Genomic DNA, 20,787 nt, shown 5'->3' on the forward strand with positions numbered 1-20,787 from the left:
GCACCATGTTATTCTATGATGATTCTAAGAATTTAAATGACAAATGGAATTTAACACAGATAAATATGAGGTATTGCACTTTGGAAGGACAAACCAAAAGTAGAAAGTACAGGGTAAATGGTAGGACTCTGAAGAATGCAGTTGAACAGAGGAATCTGGGAATACAGGTTCAGAATTTCCTAAAAGTGACGCCACAGGTCGATAGGGTCGTAAAGAGTGCTTTTGGTACACTGCCCTTTATAAATTGGAGTATCGAGTATAAAAGTTGGAGGAGTGTTATGGTAAGGTTTTATATATGCATTGGTGGGGCCAAATTTAGAGTATTGTGTACAGTTTTGGTCATCTAGTTACAGGAAGGATGTAAATAAGGTTGAAAGAGTGCAGACAAGTTCACAAGGATGTTGCCGGGACTTGAGAAGCTGAGTTCCAGAGAGAGATTGAATAGGTTAGGACTTTTTTCCCTGGAGCACAGAAGAATGACGGGAGATTTGATAGAGGTGTGTAAGATTTTGATGGGTATAGATAGAGTGAATGCAAGCAGGCTTTTTCCACTGAGGCTAGGGGAGAAAAAAACCAGGGGGCATGGGTTAAGGGTGAAAGGAGAAAAGTTTAAAGGGAATATTAGGGGGGGATTCTTCACGCAGAGAGTGGTGCGAGTGTGGAATGAGCTGCCGGATAAAGTGGTAAATGCGAGGTCACTTTTAACATTTAAGAAAACCTTGGACAGGTACATGGATGAGAGGGGTGTGGAGGGATATGGTCCAAGCGCAGGTCAGTGGGACTAGGCAAAAAATAGTTCGGCACAGACAAGAAGGGCCAAAAGGCCTGTTTCTGAGCTGTAAATTTTCTATGGTTTCTAATTCCTCAAGGTAGTGTCCCAGGCCCAACCATCTTCGGATGCTTCAACAATGACGAGAAACTGAGTAGCTATATAAATACTGTGGTGACAGGGAAAGTTCAGAAGCTGGGAATTCCACAGACAGTAACGCACCCCCTGACTCCTCAAAGCCTGTTTACAACCTACAAGGCACAATGTGATGGAATACTCTCAACTTGCCATGATGAGTGCAGCACCAAAAACACTGAGGAAGCTTAACACCACCCAGGACAAAACAGCTGGAAATGATTAGACCATCATCCACTGCAGCAAACAGTCAGTCTTTCGACCACCGATGCACAATCCACCTCGGAGAACTTCGGATCTGAGGGTAAAGCCTCAGAGGAAAGGGATGACCCTTTATAACTGAGATGAAGAGGAATGTCTTCAGCCAGACGGTGGTGAATTAATTGCCACAGAAGGGTGTGGCCATGTACTTAACACAGAGATAGATAGGTTCTTGATTGGTAAGGGGATCAAAGGTTATGGGGAAAAGGCAGGAGAATAGGGTTGAAACATAGCAGCCATGATTGAATGGTGGAGCAAACTCGATGGGCCGAATGACCTAATTCTGCTTCTATATCTTACAGTCTTATGATCTATAATGCCAGCTGTGTGTACCATCTACAAGACGCACTGCGACAACTCACCAAGTCTCCTTTGACAGCATCTTCCAAACTTGTAACCTTCACCATGTAGAAGGACAAGCAGATGCATGTAAAAACCACCACCTGCAAGTTCCCCTCCAAGTAACTCACAATCCTGACTTGAAAATGTATTGTTGTTGCTTCACTGTTGCTGGATCACAGTCCTGGACCTACCTTCATAACAGCACTGTGGGTGTTCCTACAACACATGATGTGCAGCAGGTCAGTGAGGAACACATTACCACCTTCTCAAGGACAATTAGGGGTTGCCTCACCAGGACAAAACTGTTCTACGCCAGAATAGCTAGGAATTTCTGACTTGCAAACTGGAAAGTCTTGCCAGCCATTTCCTCTTAAATATTATTTTTAATGACTTGCTTTAACTCCAGTAACTAAAATCCTCAAGTCATCAATATGGTTGCATCCGCTTCTTTCAACATGTGCACAATATACAAATGCGTCTTCCATGGTGAAGTTCAGAAGGTTAATGAAGTACATATCCTTAATTTAAATAAATCTGAGATGATAACACAGTACCTTGCTCATATAATAGTCATTTACATTCAGAGCACCAAGAAAATTAACCCCAAATTTGCTGTCACCTTTTCGATTGTGTGTAGAAACCTATGACGATGAAAAGTCAGTGCTCTGAAGTTACATTCTGTCACAGGAAGCAACTTTATAATATTCAATAACTTCAGACAATCAAAGAGATGTCAGAAAGTAGAAGTGAGCTTAACAGTTAATTCCTTATTCCAGTTCTGAAATCTCAATTGTGTCTTGAACCACTTAGTGTATGAAAATGAAGGCACGAGGAAAAGTAAACTACTTTAAGGTTAAATTGCATTGGTTAGTGTTGAGCTGTTAATAGCACCACTGTAACTAATCTACAGGATGTCATAAGGTCTATCACAGGGTTAATGATTAGACTCTGCTTCAGTTTTAACTGTTGCCTGAGTTCAAGAGAAATAACCTTAGTTTTGCATCTACAAAAACTAAACACATTTTAAAAAAGTGTTCAAACTTTAAATTTGTTTTAGTTTTAACGGTCTATTAAACTATTAAAAATGTTGCAACATATTATAAACTATTGACATTCTTAATTTCAAAGAAAAATAAGCACACAATCTACTTGTAATTATTTATGCCTCAATACATCTCCTAGAAAGAAGGGTAAGAGAAAACAGGGAACTATAGACCAATTTGCCTGACATCGGTTGTTAATAAAATGCTAGAAACTATTTTGAAGGCAGTCTTCACAATCATAGAACCCCAGAATGGTGTGATTCGGCCCATTGCGTACGCACCGACTCTCTGACAGAGTATTATATCCAGGCCCTCTCCCCCGTTACCCCACACATTTACCATGGCAAATCCATCTAGCCTAGGCACCTTTGGAGGCTAGGGGACAACCTACCATGCAAATCCACCCAACCTGCACATTTTTCTTGGACTCTGGGAGGAAACCAGAAAAGCTGGAGGAAAATGCAGACATGGGAAGAATGTGCAAACTTCACACAGAGAGCCACCCAAGGCCGGAAATGAACCCAGGATCCTGGCGCTGTGAGACAGCAGTGTTAACAACTGCACAAACAAGCTTCCCTCACTGCACTGAGAAATCACAGTAAAATCATATGCAAGCAACATGATTTTATAAAAGAGAAAACGTACTTGACAAATTAGAGTTCATTGAATACCTGACTAGCAAGTAGCTAAAAGGAAACCAGAAGATGTAAAATGTTTGGATTTCCAAAAGGCATTTGATAAGGTGCCATATTAAAGTTAATTAACAAGGTAAGGACTTACAGAGTTGGGAGTCGATAGAGAATAATAGAGGACACTAGCATGGATAGGGGATTGGTAAATGGATAAGGAAAAGACAATAGGTATAAATTTGGCATTTTCAAGTTGGCAAGCTGTGACAAGTAGAGTGCAGCAAGGATCAGTGCTGGGGCTCCAACTATTTTCAATCTATATTAATGACATGGGCAAAGAGACTGAGTAATGTAGTCAAGGTTTCAGATGATACAAAACTAGGTGGAAATGTAAGGTGTGAAGAGGACACAAGAGGCTGCAAACATGCCGAAAGGGGTGAATGGGCAAAAGGACAATAACGTGGGGAAATGTGAAGCTATTCAATTCCGTCGTAAGGATAGAAAAGCAGAATTTTTTTAAAACTGCGTAGAACATGTAAATATTTATGTTCAGAGAGACTTGGGTACACTAACACAAGGAACGTAGAATGTTAGCATGCAAGTAAAGCAAGGAATTAGGAATTAGACAAGTTAGTGTTTAATGCAAGGGGGCTGGAGTGCAAGAATAAAGAAATCTTGTTATAGTTATAGAGGGCTTTGGAGAGATCACAACTGCACCAGTGTGTACAGTTTAGGTCTCCATATACTTGCACTGCAGGTAGAACAGCAAAGGTTCACTCAGTTGGTTCTTGGGATATGGGGGTTTTACTATGATGAGAGGTTGAGTATTTGGGCTCATACTCCTCTGGAACTCAGAAGAATCAGAAGTGATCACATTGAAACATACAAGATTGTTAAGGGGCTTGACAGGGTGGACACTGAGAAGCTGTTTTCCCTAATTGGGGAATCCAATTTCCTGGCACGTTCGCAGGATATGGGCTCAATGATCTAGGACTGAGATCATGAGAAATTACTTCACTCAGGAGGTTATGATTCCTCTTATCCAGAATTGTCGACTGCAGAGTGCTGTGGATGCTCATCATTAATTATATTTAAGGCTGAAGGAATTCCAAGGAATTGAAGAATAACGTGAACTATTGGGAAAATGGCAATGAGACGGAAAATCATTTGTGATTGTAGGTTCAAAGAAGCTGTGCATTTTGTTTTTGTTGTTTTTCTTGTTATATTCTACATATATTTATCATAAGACCATAAGAAATAGGAACAGGAGTAGGTCATTTGGCCCCTCAAGCCCGCTCTGCCATTCAATAGGATCGTGGTTAATCAAACATGCCTCATGTTCACTTTCCTGCCCTTTCGTGTAATCCTCCATTCCTTTATTGATCAAAAATCTACCTATCTCAGCCTTAAATATGCACAAGGACTCTGTCGCCACAGCTCTCTATGGCAAGGAGTTCCAAAGACTCAAACCTCTCAGTCTTAAATTGGCAACCCTTCATTCTGAGACAATGCACTCTGGCCCTAGGCTCTCCCATGAAGGGAAACATCCCCTCAGCACTTACCCTGTCAAGTTCCTAAAGAATCCTGTATGTTTCAATGAGATCACCTCTCATTCTTCTAAATTTCAGTAAGTAGAATCCCAACCTGTTTAACCTTTCCTCATAAGACAATCCTTCTATACCAGAGATCATTCTGTGATCCATGAAAGTCATCCATTTAGCATGGGTTGGCCTGAGTTTCTCTGGATTTCTCCAAAAACTAAAACCCAGTGTAATCAGCTGAAATTAGACAGGATGAGATGTGTTTGATTGTGCTAGTTTATGCACGCTAATTTTGCCTACCCACTGCTACTGTTATTATCACAATGGTGTCCAACCAAACTGTGATGAGCCAATTTCTTTTGTGGTTCAATATTGTTAAGCTCAGAATACTCTTAAAAAAGCTAGTTTTCCAGCCTTAATCCTTGCTTGCTCAAGTTCAACCCAACCCACTACTTTCTTGGCAGTCAGTGTGACCCTTAGCTAAACTTGAAACACAATGTAATTCAACGTTACCACCTATTTTCACCATTAACATTACCTAGCTGAACCTCGTTTCCACCAAAATCCTCCAATTACCACCTCCAGATTTTGCTTTTCCAAGGCCACCTTCTTGGCCTTGCAAATTCCGACCAACTAAATAAAAATCATTAGAACATGATCATTCTCAACGTATATCCATGTATAATTTCATAGCTACCACCCTGATTCTTGTTAGTTTAATTGGCAACTCTATTCCCTGTGTACTGACCCTAAAATTTTCACCTCATATCCTTCAATAGCATGACTCTATTTGACCGTTAACATCTTGTCTCGTTGCACATCTCTGACCTCTTTCTTCTAACTCTGGTTTCCTATTCATTGTCCACTTCCATTTCCATGACTGGTGCAGATTTCAGCATTGTGCTTCTGCTCTAGCTCAGTCTGTTTTGCTGTATTGCTCACTCTCTTCAAAGTCCTTTTTAAAACCTAATGCCTCAGTGATACCTTTGTTCACTCTTAATTCTACAATTTGCTTAAGTCTGATCCCCTTGAACATTTTTGTCTTATATGTACTAAGTACAAGCTGTTGCTTTCAACACAAGATGACTTTTCATTCAGAGGCTGAATGCTTGACTTTTGTACCTTGTTGTGTGATTAGTTAAATTAATCTGACTAAGCAACTTGCAAGTGTGTCACACTTTCAAAAATTCACCCTGATCACTCAAAAGAAGCCATCATCAAATCAGCAATCAGTACTTCAATAATTGAGAAATATGAATGAAAGTATTTTAAAGCAGAAGTTTATATTTTATACAGCATTGTCTTAATAGTAAATTAAAATGTGTGCTTAAAAAATAAAGTTAAAAACTTATTTATTATTATCACAAGTAGGCTTACATTAACACTGCAATGAAGTTACTGTGAAAATCTCCTAGTTGCCACAGTCTGGCGCCTGTTCGGATACACTGAGGGAAAATTTAGCGTGGCCAATGCACCTAACCAGCACATCTTTTGGACAGTGGGAGGTAACCGGAGCACTTGGAGAAAACCCACAGAGACATGTGGGAGAACGTGCAGACTCTGCATGGAGAGTCATCCAAACTGGAAGTCGAACCCAGGTCCCTGGCACTATGAGGTGACAGTGCTAACCATACTGCCTACCATAGTATTTGAACATTTTTGCAGCCTTTCTTTAACAAATTCCTTTTTGATACCTTCATCTTTATTTTTAGTTAATGCAATGCTCATTACCATTGAATTTTAATTGTTGGTTAAAAAATCTTTTGGAAATTACAAGAAAGCAGATATTACTTCTCCAAGTGAACCTTTGCATGTTTCCTTTCATTCTGTTTTTTCTTACCTGATCATGCCATTTGAAGTCTGGAGTGATGGTCAGTCGGACTCGAAGGACAGTGCGTGTGATAGGCTGTATGCTTGCTTCCATAGCTACGGAAGGAATTTCATGGACGCATTGTTTCACCTTTAACCCAATGTTCACATGATGTAGCATGTGGCCTACAAATGGAATAAGATTTGATTAAACAAATACATACACCTTGACAAAAAGTTAGACAAGTTTGTACTAGCAAATAACCAAACTGAAATAATTCTTTGAGGTTTTCCAAAATAAATTAAATTTCCCTATGGTCTACCTTCTAATATTACTTGCTCTCTAAATGCAGCCTATCCTGGTCAGATATAAAAATCATGATGTGGATATGCCGGCATTGGACTGGGGTAAACACAGTAAAAAGTCTGACAACACCAGGTTTTAGTCCAACCGATTTATTTAACATAAGAACATAGAACATAAGAAATAGGAGCAGGAGTAGGCCATCTAGCCCTTCCAGCCTGCCCCGCCGTTCAATAAGATCATGGCTGATCTGTCGTGGCTCAGTTCCACATTCCCGCCCTCTCCCCATAACCCTTAATCCCCAAACTTATGAAAAACCCATCAACCCACATCTTAAAAATATTTAGCGAGGCAGCCTCCACCACTTCAACGGGCAGAGAATTCCAGAGATTCACCACCCTTTGAGTGAAGAAGTTCCTCCTCAACTCCGTTCTAAACCGCCCCCCCTTTATCTTGAGGCTGTGCCCCCTAGTCCTACTGTCCTTTCTGAGCAGGAAGAGTCTCTCCACCTCTATCCTATCCATCCCATTCATCATCTTATAAGTCTCAATGAGATCTTCCCTCATTCTTCTAAACTCTAACGAGTACAAGCCTAGTTTATTCAGCCTCTCCTCATAGCTCAACCCCCTCAACTCCGGTATCAGCCTAGTAAACCTCCTCTGCACTCCCTCCAAGGCCAAAATATCCTTGCGTAAGTGCAGCAACCAAAACTGCACACAGTACTCCAGGTGTGGCCTCACCAATGCCCTATACAGCTGCAGCAAGACCTCCCTACTTTTATATTCAATCCCCCTCGCTTTGAAGGCCAGCATCCCATTAGTCTTCCTGACCACCTGCTGCACCTGCAGGCTGGGTTTTTGCGACTCATGCACAAGGACCCCAAGGTCCCTCTGCACCGTCGCCTGCTGCAGTTTTTCGCTACGTAAGTAATAGTCCTCCCTACCATTATTCCTACCAAACTGGACCACCTCGCACTTGCCAACATTAAATTCCATTTGCCAGTTCCTGGCCCATTCGCCCAGCCTATCTAGATCCTTCTGCAGACACTCCACACCCTCCGCGCAATTTGCCGTTCCACCAATCTTGGTGTCATCAGCAAATTTCGACACCATACACTCGGTTCCCTCCTCCAGATCATCTATATAAATGGTAAATAGCTGAGGCCCCAGCACCGACCCCTGGGGCACTCCGTTAGTCACCAACCACCAATCCGAATAGCACCCGAATAGCACTCTGTCTCCTATTTGATAACCAATCCTCTATCCACGCTAACACCCTACCCCCAACTCCATGCCCCCTTACCTTCTGCAATAACCTCGTGAGGTACCTTGTCAAACGCCTTCTGAAAATCAAGAAAGACCACATCCACTGGCTCTCCTCTATCCACCGCCCTCGACACATCCTCATAGAACTCCAGTAAATTTGTCAGACATGACTTCCCCTTAACGAAACTGTGCTGCGTCTGTTCTATCAAGCAATTCCCCTCAAGATGCCTCGCTATTTCCTCCTTGATGACGGATTCTAACACTTTACCTACAACAGACATTAAACTAACCGGCCTATAATTCTCCGCCTGTTGCCTGCCACCCTTCTTAAACAACGGCGTAACATTAGCCGTTTTCCAATCTTCCGGCACTTCCCCGGAATATTTGATAGTAAACTCACCCTTGTGAGTTTACTATCAAATAAATCGGTTGGACTAAAACCTGGTGTTGCCTGACTTTTTACCCAGATATAAAAACAGTAAGTTTGGCTCCTCCATATATAGAGATTTTTAATAAAAGTACAAAATTTCTTTCCTGCCCAAGAAAGCTCTTATTCTGAAATTGTCAAATAAATTCTTATACCATAAAATATTTGCTTAGCTGGAGGATTGGAGACAAATAAATCCAGCCTCAATGTACTTCCATTAAAAATAAACAAACTACTGCTTGTAAAATCTCGGGCAAATAGACTCATGCCACTACAAAAATAAACTCAACCATGAAGCTACAAGCATCTGGTAATCTACTGAAACGTCATTGTTTTGAAGCTTCTAGGTATTTTGCAAATCATATTAGGCACATTCACATAACCTGAGATTGTCTGCAAGCATTTAAACTTTCAGCTTGCACATGTGGCTCTGGACCAAACATCGACATAAGGGCTGGAGCTTTCCCAAATAAAAAACTTGGGGTGGAATTTTATGAAAAAAATTTGAAGTGCTGAATGAGCGAGAAAGCAGGAGAATTTCCGACTGCTTTTTTGGGCAAGTTTGAAAATGTAATCTTGTGGCACTTAACTCAAAATGAAAGTGTCAGGATGCAATTCTTGCCAGCAGGGTGGGAGTGTAGTGAAGGTTCAGCTCACTGGGGAAGCCAGCTGCTGAGCTCTGGGGTGCCATTCTGCAGAAGCCCCAATGTACTGGGAGATCTCCTGCTGCCACCCGCCCCCCGCCCCACCCCTGCCCCCGCTGTCCCCCCCAACCCCGCCCCTGCCGCCCCTCCCCCCAACCGCCGCCGCTGCCCCTCCCCCCAATCGCTCCCATCCACCCCATGAACATCATCACCACCATCTGTTGGTTGTGTCCATATGTGATTCTTGTTGGGGAGAACCTCAGCTTGTGTGTAACAGTAAGTGAGCCCAAACGACAGTATACAAGACTCAATAATGACATTCAAAGGATGTCAATATTTAACTTGGCTTTGCGCCCTTTCTGACAAATCAGTGCCGGCACGATTGGTGAGGGGGCAAAGAAAGTGGAAAGAACCTGATTTTAAACCATTCGCCTGGCCTTACCACTTTGCCTTGCTGAAAACTGGGCAGGATGAGGTTGCAAGATCGAATATACATGAGAATACCAGGGTGATACGCACTGGTCTGTCAGTAGTGGTCCTGACCACAATCGTCCCACATTTAAGTAATTTTTTTGGAGAATGGTGAGCATGGCTGCAAAGTGCTCAGGCGCCATTTTGGAAGGGAGCCCCAAGACATCAGGAACTTCCACCCTTATTGGTGGCATGATTCCCACCCTCTCCCCAACACAGTTTGTTGGTGTCAGGGCTGTCCCAATGGGCCCCCGACATGCGGCCATCATGTCCACCCCTGCATGAATCCCCCACCCTCCCCTGCTCAGATTCCACTCCCACTCAGGACCCACCACCTTGGCATTGCCCCTAGCACACTGACAGCGTCCATCTGGCAGTGCCCAACTAGAACTCCCAATCACTCGAGGGCTTCAATCACTTCTGAGCCCCCTAGTGTGACCATCAGGCCTGGTCTCTGCTCGTGGAGACCTGTAGTGATTCTTTCTGTTCTGGCACTACCCCCCCCCGCGCCCGCCAACCACGCCCCCCCCCCCCCCAGCTGGGAGAATACATCGTTTTATGGGCTATGCACAATTAAATGCTATTTTAAATATGTTAATTGGCCTCACACCCTTTGATTTGCTCCCTTTTGGTTTGTGCCATTGGAAAGGGACCGGGAAGATTACAAACCTTTTGGTGTTGGGCACAGGACTGATTTTTAGGCCTGTACGGCATTCTCCAGGAACGGCACAATCTGCACCAGGCTCGGAGAGGTTGGAAAATCTCTCCCAATAAACTTAATACTTGCAATTAACACTCAATTATAACAAAAATAAAGTTCATGCTGTGTTCTTCTTTCTCCATTCTTATTCTTATTATGAATAGCATGTTTAATATATTCTAACCATATTCCAAATTTAAAATAAGTTATTTATTTTTATCTGCCTTTTTCCTCTCTTTAGCTCCAATCATTTACTTTGAAGGTATAAGCAACTGCCAGAAAATTAATTTTCCCACAGGCTGCTGAAGGTCTTTAATTGCGAAGATTACTATTTTGAGAATAAAAATAGGGGTACCAAGTACCAAAACAAGGAAGTCAAGTCTAATCTTTACAAATCACTCGTTAGAACTTAGCTGAAGTATTGGCCTGGATTTTTATTGAGTTGGCAGGAGTCCTGATCCTGGGATTCCTGCCCCCATTCCTGGGCTGCCTGATTTTTGGAATGCCTTTTAAGGGTGTGGGCTGGTTCCTGTCAAAAGCATTCCTGATCTAGTCGGCTCCACTTTGGGGACTGGCATCTTTTGCTCTTTCGCAGTTTTCATGGAGTCAGGCCAGCTTTTTAAGAAGTCGCGATTCACAGCCCCTCAAAGGATTTGTGAACCCTAGTCCACACGAGGGTCCTTTTAAAAAGCAACTTCAAAAGGTGCTCCTTATATACCCTATGTGAAGTTCTGTCCTTATACCCATCCCAATGCCCCTCATGTCCCTGTGCCAAGCTATGCCTTTCCACTCACTCACTATGGCTTCTCATACCTTCTATGCCAAGCCCTGCCTTTCTATCCACCCTGGTCCCTCATACCCGAAGCCTAGGTATTGCATGGCCATGCTCATTGAGCCACGTTCACTTTCCGTAACTAATGAACCTTGTAGTATATAGTGGTCTGTGTAAATAAAATTCTTAAAAAGTCATTAATTTGGAACTTTCTCCTATGTTGTAAAACAAGTAATTTCTCTACTAGTAAATAAAAGTATTGTCTAGACCCTTTCAAGTATCAACAATAACAGCACTACAAACCCTGAACCACTTAATTTACGTAAACAAACGCTGTGCAATTGACAGTAGGGATAGAACAAAATAACAAAGAATGAGTAACAAAGATTTGATGTGATCGGTGCAACTTGTGGGCCGAAGGGCCTGTTTGTGCTGTAGTGTTCTATGTTCTAACAATACAGCACAGGAACAGGCCCTTCGGCCTTCTAAGCCTGCACCGATCATGTGTTCCTAACTAGACCCTCTATTTGTATCCCTCTACTCCTAGTCTGTTCATGTGGCTAAGTCTTAAATGATCCAAGAGAGTCTGCCTCAACCACCTTGCTTGGTAGTGCATTCTAGGCCCCTACCACCCTCTGTGTGCACTCCCTCCAAAACCTCCATGTCCTTCTGGTAGTGTGATGACCAGAACTGGCCACAGTATTCCAAATGTGGCCTAACCAACATTCTATATAACTGCAACATCATATGCCAACTTCGAAACTCTATGCCCCGTCCAATAAAGGCAAGCATGCCATATGCCTTCTTCACCACTGTTTCCATCTGTGCTGCCACTTTAAGGATCTGTGACCTTGCACACCCAGATCCCTCTGTGTGTCTACATTCCTGATGGTTCTGCCATTTATTATATAGCTCCCCCATGCATGAGGTCTACCAAAATGCATCACTTGGCGTTTATCTGGATTAAATTCCATCTGCCATTTCTCTACCTAATTTTCCGGCCTTTCCATATCCTGCTGTAATCTCTGACAATGTTCATCATTATCCGTAACTCCAGCAATCTTTGTGTCATCCGCAAATTTACTAATCAGACCAGCTACATCTTCTTCCAAATCATTTATAGATATCACAAACAGCAGAGGTCCAAGTACAGACCCCTACGGAACACGACAAATCACAGATCAAGAAGTCTGGGCTGTCAACCAATCTGCTTCTTCTGGGGGGCAAGTGTTTTAGTACTCAAATGGTTGCTGCAGCTTTCAGCTAAGCCTCATTATGTAAGGTTGGCTGAGAGCCAAGACAACCAACCATTCGAGTTCTGAAACACCAGCACCCCAGAGAAAACATTGTGTGATTCACAGCTCAGGCTGCCTGATCTCTGTTGTAATTTCACAATGCTTGTGAAAAATTTCCTGAGAGATTAAATTGGACAGACCTTTCAGAGACAGGCCATGAGCCAAATGCCTCTACCTGACTTCCATTTGCCAGTCATAGTTTTGCACATAAAGAAAATTATATCCTTTGACTGCCTATTTGCAGTTTAGGTCACACGCAGATCAATGTTTTAGTCAAAGATAATCAAAACTAACAAAAAGGACTGCTGTCAAGTGAATATTCCATCTGTCTTGCCTTTTCATTATTATAGAATATGCATACAAATTTAATAAAACCTAACTCCAATAACAAAATTGACTGATTCAATGCATCTTATTACACTTCTCAAATCAACGAGGTACAATTGCTTCATCTTGTGACAAAATTGAAATTTTACATAGAGTTGTGCTTGACATGAAAGATTGTATTTTAAATGTAGGGCTTTAAATTATATCACATGCAGCAGTGAACTCAGCTAACTCAGAAAGGTACTAAAGCTCAGAGAACCTGAAACTTTGCTCAACTTAACAGTAATTTTAAAAGAACCAAATTCTGCAAGGAGACAAAACAAACAACGGATATACAGTCAAAGGCATGGACAGGTATGCGTTAAAAAGACCATAACGCAACCAAGGACACCAGGTTTCAATAGATCATATCAACCATTCAAGTAGAATGTTTATAAGTGTATCAGGTGATCTAATCTTTGGGTTCTTGCATAGTAAGTTGATCTTTCTCTACACCTTAGCTATGACTGGAACACCACATTCTGCACCCTCTCCTTTCCTTCTCTCCGATGTACTCCACATACGGTACGCTTTGTCGACAGCAAGCAAGAAACAATACATTTCACTGTATCCCAATACATGTGACAATAATAAATCAAATCAAATCAAATAAATACAAGTGCAAGAGTAAAAAGAGACATCTTTAATTTCTGATCTGACCTGTTTAAAGATTGCATTTAAATCTCGCAGTTACACTGACAGCTAATAAGTCCTGTGCTTTAACAGTACCATTTATTTACATTTTACAGTTGCAGACTTATCAATTATTGTGAAGGTATCAGTTTGTTAAACACAGAAATCACATAATCTGCAACAATAGCAATGCCACTTGTGAAAACAACATTCCCAGTGATGCAGCATCATACGCTAGGAAAAGAAAATATCACTGAGAACATTAATCCTGCTATGGTCTGCTGCTATGTTCAACGCCACAGGTGGAATCTAATCTTGGTGATGGGTGTCTCATCGGCACGCGAGTTCCACATCACCTCTGCTGGGGATGGCCTGACACAATTAAATGTCTGCCAGGCAGTTAACTGGCCAGCGTCAAATCTTCCCCAGGTTTTAGTACCTATCAGAGGTTAGAAGCTCACCTCTGTCAGCGGTAGCTGCTGTCGGTAGTGTGCCCAGGGAGAGACCGAGGATCATTGAGGAACTTAGATCACAGGTGGATGGGGTGGGAGGGGGAGGGGGGTGGAGGAGCACAGAGGGTCACTGGCTGGGGATAATAAAAAAAAAAGGCAACCTCCTGATGTTGAATATAAAAGTAGGGAGGTCTTGCTGCAACTGTACAGGGCACTGGTGAGGCCACAGCTGGAGTACTGTGTGCAGTTTTGGTCGCCACACTTACGCAAAGATATTTTGGCCTTGGAGGGAGTGCAGAGGAGGTTTATTAGGCTGATACCGGAGTTGAGGGGGTTGAACTATGAGGAGAGGCTGAATAAACTAGGCTTGTACTCGTTAGAGTTTAGAAGGATGAAGGGAGATCTCATTAAGACATATAAGATGATGAATGGGATGGATAGGATAGAGGTGGAGAGGCTCTTCCCGCTCAGAAAGGACAGTAGGACTAGAGGGCACAGCCTCAAGATAAAGGGGGGGGGCGGTTTAGAACAGAGTTGAAGAGGAACTTCTTCACTCAAAGGGTGGTGAATCTCTGGAATTCTCTGCCCGTTGAAGTGGTGGAGGCTGCCTCGCTAAATATTTTTAAGACGCGGGTTGATAGGTTTTTGATAGGCAAGGGGATTAAGGGTTATGGGGAGAGGGCGGGAATGTGGAACTGAGACACGACAGATCAGCCATGATCTTATTGAATGGCAGGGCAGGTTCGAAGGGCTAGATGGCCTACTCCTGCTTCTATTTCTTATCTTCTTATGTTCTTATGTTGAGTCTCTCGATCAGGCACTGGGATGAAGCGCTTAAGTTGGCATTAATTGCTTTCCCACCTCAAACTTAATCAAAGTACATATTCCATACCCTCCTACCTGATCAAATGCCACCCTCTGCATCCAGGGAGCATTAAATTCTGCCCAATACTCTTAGATATTAAAAGTCCGTTTAATATTAATTTTACCTATTTCATCCTTGCGCATGTCCTTCAGCTTATCTATGGTGAGTTTCTTTTCTTCCAGTTTTATAAGCACATGACCAGGCAAGACTGAGAATTGGCGAAGTGGATTGCACCATCCCCACAATCTCCTGTCAATTATTTTGCACAAATTCAAGAGGCGGTACGTCATTGCAGGCCATCGCCTCCTTAGGGCAATTTCGAAAAGGGCTCGTATAATACGAGCTGCATTCTGCAAACAGAATAAGAAAAGAGTTTAGTTAGAAGACTGGAATTATGAAATAAACTTCACTTGTAGAAAATAAGTTATTCCTTACATTTCTAATTTGACTTGTAATGCTGCTGGAAAAAATACCAAGTGAAATAGCTTGCAAATGTAACAAAACTCTGACTGGAAACTTTACCAAATTCTGTTTATTAACTGTAAAAATGACTGCAATGATTTGCAGAATCTGTGCAAGATTCTGTAAACGTATATCAGTGCAGATAAGTATAAATAAAAACCTTCATGTGATGATAATCCCTGATAATTACATCTTTACATTACATTACATTTAATAAAGCCACAGTATGGCTTTCAGTGATTTAGGAAAGTCTATGGGCCATGTTTTCCTTTCCGTCCTGTGGTGTCTTTTCCGGCTTGCCATTGGCTGCTGGCAGGATCTTCCGGTCTTGCTGATACATGTGGCGTTTTGCGTGACTCACCCGACCTGCCGCCATGCAACCCACTGCAAGGGGTCATCTTTGGTGGGAAGTGTCAAAAAATCCCACCCTATGAATCTGAACAAATCTCTGCACTTTATTGCAGTTTTGTTTCCTTCCAGAAAAAAAGCAACTCAGCAACTGGTGTGGTTGAATAGTTTTCAAAGAACCTCCGCTTAATTTCCAGTCAACACTAATGTTTCAAAGTTGAATACCTCTAGCAAAAGGTTCCATTGTCATAGGGTTTGGAAATAAACCAGTCCCATCTTATAGGTCATTACATTACTGACTTGCTAAACTTTCACTAGCTCACTGGGAAGGGTAGAAATGACAAGAAGCCTTTTTAAAGCAAAAATACTGAGATGGGAAAAAAGGTTTCACTTGGGTACCCCCTAGAGATCTGCATTAGGATCTCTGTGTATATAAGGAATGAATAAATTTATATATACATAGTTCCTTCCATTACCTGACTGTTGAAATACATCACACCCAATGATGTACTTTTGTCTGATGTTACTGTTATAAATGTTGAGAAACGTAGCAGCCAATTTGTGCACAGCCAAGTTATAGAATCATACAATCCGACAATGCAGAGAAGGCCATTTGGCCCATTGAGTCTGCAGTGATAACAATCTCATCCAGACCATTTTCCTGTAACACCCTAGTTAGTCCCCCTGACACTAAGGGGCAATTTAGTATGGCCAATCCACCTAACCCACACATTGGACCGTGGGAGGAAACCAGAGCACCCGGAGGAAATCCACACAGACACAGGGGGAATGTGCAAACTCTACAGAGACAGTGAGCCAAGTTGGGAATTGAATCCAAGTCCCTGGGGCTGTGATACAGCAGTGCTAACCACTGTGCTGCCCCTACGAAGAGCAATGAAACAAATGGTAAAAGAATTTAATTTTTTAATACAGTGTGCTGGATTTTACATCCCGCCAAACCAGGACAATATCTAGGCTTGGGCTGACCAGTGGCAAATAACATTTGCGCCACACAACTGCCAGGTAATGCCATCTTCAACAAGGAGGGATCTAACCTGCACCCCATGATATTCAATAGCATTACTGTCGCTGAATCCTCCACTATCAACATCCTTGGTGGTGGCGGTGGTGGTGGTGGTTGGGGGGGGTGGGGTGGCGCGGCGGTCACCATTGACCAGAAGTTGAACTGGATTTCCCATATAAATACTGTGGTGACCAGTTATGCCAAAGGGTAGGAATCCTGCGGTGAGTAATTCGTCTCTTGACTCCCCAAAACTTTTCCGCTACTTACAAGGCACAAGTCGGGATTGTACAGAAATATTCTGTCTGGATGGGTGTAGCTCTTAAAAACATTCAAGAAGCTCAACACCCACCAAAAAAAGTGGCCAATTTGTTTGCTACTGCGTTCAAAACCATTCATTTCCTCCACCACTGACAAACAGTGGCAGCAGTATGTACCCTCTACAAGATGCATTGCAGAAACTCAAAAGGTTCCTTAGGCAGCATCTTCCAAGCCCATATCCACTATCATCTAGAAGAACAAGGGCAGTAGATACCGGGAACACCATCCTGTGGAAATTCCCCTCCAAGCCGTTCACCATCTTGATTTGGAAATATATTGCCATTCCTTCCCTACCATTCTTCCCTTCCTTATTGTGGGTGTACCTAAACTCAGGGATTCAAGAAGGCAGCTCACCACCAACTTCTAAGACTGCTATGGATGAGTAATAAAAATGCTGACCTCGCTAGTGATGCCCACATCCCGTAAAATGATTTTCAAAAAAATTGAGGACTCAGCATAAAATTTGCAACTACAGTTCTAAAGAAATCACCTTACATAGCATCACTTCTATTTCAGTCCCAAATTCGCCAAACTGACTCTCAAAATGATAGGAAGAAATAAAATTTAGTCTGCCACCCAGAAAGTTGGATATACTTAATATTCTCTGGATATATGAGATGGTGGTCTTGCACTATACAAACCATATTGTACTTGTATTACTGGCTCTTTTAAGAGTAGAAAGATAATCTAGAAGAGCTCAACTTCCTTCCCATACGTGAATAAAGTGCCGTATTCTCTAGGAAGAAACTAAACAACAGTATAAAACAGAGGAAGTAATAAAGTAGTGTGGTTTGACGAGATTCCCACAGTGAAAAGAAAACAAAATTATACCATGCTTAATTAAAGTAAGAACAAAATTTTAAAAAAGTCCAATGTTTAAGTTATTTGAAGGTATCCAGTGTAGTTAGAATGTGCCAATTGTCAGCATGTGGACTCCACTAATTACCATAATAGCAATTTGCTCAGAACACAGACGTACTAAATTTGTCGATCTGAATTTGATATATCAGAGTGCATGGTTCACAAGGACCATACAAAATTTATTCTTTTACTAGGTAGCTATCCAGATGTTCAGGGCTGGGTTCAATTACTTCTGACTTTTATAGCTTCCAACAAGTTTCCAATCCTTTTTTTTAAATTTCAGGTACATTTGATATGCTATCCTGTGTAAAAGAAAATCACCTCTACAATTTCACATTTATTTCACCTTAATTAAATGCCTCTAACTTACATTGTAAAAACCTTGTTCAAAGTACTTTCTCATACACCAGTTTAAATATCCCAAAGAACTGCACAGCGCAGAAGGTTACTGCAATGATTCATCACATCTGTGCCACTTCTCTGCAAGAGGTATTATCCTCTGAGTCCTAGGTCCTTGCTCTTTTGCCATATTTATCTGTTTTTCTATTAAAACTATTGCAGATTCTATTTCTTGTATGACATTACTTGTTATAATATTAAAAACATTGTCCAATTGTTCTATTTGTTCTTTGGAGGATTTATCAAATTTATGCCCTTCAGTTCCTGATTTATAATGGAATACTTTTCTCCAATTATCCAAATGAAAAGACCCCTAGTTTTTCAGGGATCCCCTCACCCTGGTATCATTTGTGGATCATCTCTACATCAACCTATTAGCTTTGGCATCCTTTTTAAAATAAGACACCCAAAACTGGACAGTATTCAAACTTCGGCTTAACCAATTATTTGCATGTTACCTGTTTCATGGACATGATAGCTAAGCTTAAAATTTCTTTCCATGGGCTTTGAGAATAATTATTGAAATGAAGAGGGCTCTAACTTTCAATCTACTCAGCGTTTGAGATTAGAAAACACCCCAAGGTGCACGGGGGAATCCCCTCTGGATGTTCACAGGTAGGGTTGGCATAGCAATTGCCCAGAAGTGCAAACATCCCTTGGGCAATTGCTCTGCACAGGAAACCATCCAGAAAAACAACAAAACTTGCAAATGTTGGAAAGCTCCAACACGGCTACATCAATAATTACCCAGAAAAAGATAGAAGCATTTAAACCATTTTTGGATAATTATTGTGCAAATGAAGACTGACCCCGACTGAGACTCCCCTCAAAACCCTCAACTTCCCAGTGGACTTGTCTCAACCACATACCAACCCCACCCCCCTGAATAACCCCACCCTGAATCACCCAGGGATCTTCTCCTACTCTGACTTCCTCACCCATGGGATTACACCACCCCCCATACCCTTCCACTGGACATTCTTCTCATTTGTGTGGTTTGTTCCCACCACACTGAAAACATTTCAAAATGGCAAGTGCTTTTGCCCATTTTGGTGGGGCGTTTACAGCCTATCAACAATAGAAATCCATGTTTTTGCCTGGTCTTTGCTTCCTCTTATTAAATTTTGCCCTATCATCACAATCTGACAGAGACTAAAATAAGACATCTTCTTAAAAATCTCATCAACCCCATGCCTTGCTATCACATTGTAAGAAGTCTCACAACTCCAGATTAAAGTCCAACAGGTTAATTTGGTAGCAAAAGCCACTAGCTTTCGGAGCACTGCTCCTTCGTCAGGTAAGTGGGAGTTCTGATCACAAACACGGCATATAAAGACACAAACTCAATTTACAAAATAACGGTTGGAATACGAGTCTTTACAGATAATCAAGTCTTAAAGGTACAGAGAACATGAGTGGAGAGAAGGTTAAGACAGGTTAAAGAGGTGTGTACTGTCTCCAGCCAGGACAGTTAGTAAGATTTTGCAAGCCCAAGCAAGTCGTCAGGGCTACAGATACTGCGACATGAACCCAAGATCCCGGTTGAGGTTGAGGCCGTCCTCATGTGTGGACAGCCTCAACCTCAACTGGGATCTTGGGTTCATGTCACACTATCTGTAACCTCCACAACTTGCCTGGGCTTGCAAAATCTCACTAACTGTCCTGGCTGGAGACAATACACATCTCTTCAACCTGTGTTTAACCCTCTCCACTCACATCGTTTGTACGTTTAAGGCTTAGTTATCTGTAAAGACTTGCGTTCTAACCATTATTTTGTAAATTGCGTTTGTGTCTTTATATGCCCTGTTTGTGAACAGAACTCCCATCTACTTGACACGGGAGCAGCGCTCCAAAAGCTAGTACTACCAAATGAACCTGTTGGACTTTAACATGGTGTTGAGAGACTTCTTACTGTGTTTACCCCAGTCCAACGCCAGCATCTCCACATCATGATTGCCATCACATTGTCAGCAATTGTTCTGACTGCATAAAGCAGTGTACTGACCTGGTCTTTTTTATCTTCTTTGTGTAACCCGGAAGCTCTCCTATACCTTGCAAATGTTTTTCTCTAGCTGTCCTGGAGCTGTTACAAGCCTTCTAATATGGTTCTAGAGATAGGAGTGTGGATGCATTCTTGTGCTGAGCAGTGGAATTATCCCTGCTTCTGTACTGCTGCTTGCAGCTTTGGATTTGTGCTCACTGCTATCCAATCTCTGGGTTTGTATCTCATCTCGCTCCTGCTGCTCCCATGATGTTCTGACATCTTGCTGAATCTTTTTTTTTGTTTCTTGTGTCCTTCCTTAGAGGATATGATTCCTTGTGGGCTCCATATATTATTTTCAAGCAAGTCTGGGTATTTTTATTGCTACCATGTTTCATTGTGTGGACAGGTTCTAGGCTGGGGTTTTGAGGATTGTCTATTCTCTTAAGGTATGCTACTTGAGACTGTAGTTTGTCCAAACCATTACTCTTCAGCTACAGCAAGTAGTTACATGTTTGGACCTTTACATAAGGTTGGAACTTCTCCCCATTCCAAATCTCTTGCCTCAGTCATTTTTACATCAGTATCATGTGTAGTTCTGATGTTAACCCTTTACTCTTACAGTTCCAACTAAAGATAATCAACAGCATTTCAGTTTGATTGATTTTTTC

General features: G+C 42.0%; 1 protein-coding gene across 1 annotated transcript in view; it reads right to left on the reverse strand.

Moving 5' to 3' along the window:
* ascc3 (activating signal cointegrator 1 complex subunit 3) overlaps positions 1-20,787 on the reverse strand; it is a 522,713-nt gene that overhangs the window by 159,225 nt on the left and 342,701 nt on the right. The window contains exons 21-22 of the mRNA XM_080192820.1: positions 14,848-15,073; positions 6,561-6,715 (exon numbers count right to left, since the gene is read on the reverse strand). Of these exons, the coding sequence (XP_080048946.1) occupies positions 6,561-6,715; positions 14,848-15,073 (381 nt within the window). The remainder of the gene's footprint in view (positions 1-6,560; positions 6,716-14,847; positions 15,074-20,787) is intronic.

This window comes from Carcharhinus amblyrhynchos, chromosome 7 (assembly GCF_965287045.1).
Source record: "Carcharhinus amblyrhynchos chromosome 7, sCarAmb.v2.hapA, whole genome shotgun sequence".
NCBI classification, from domain to species: Eukaryota; Metazoa; Chordata; class Chondrichthyes; order Carcharhiniformes; family Carcharhinidae; genus Carcharhinus; species Carcharhinus amblyrhynchos.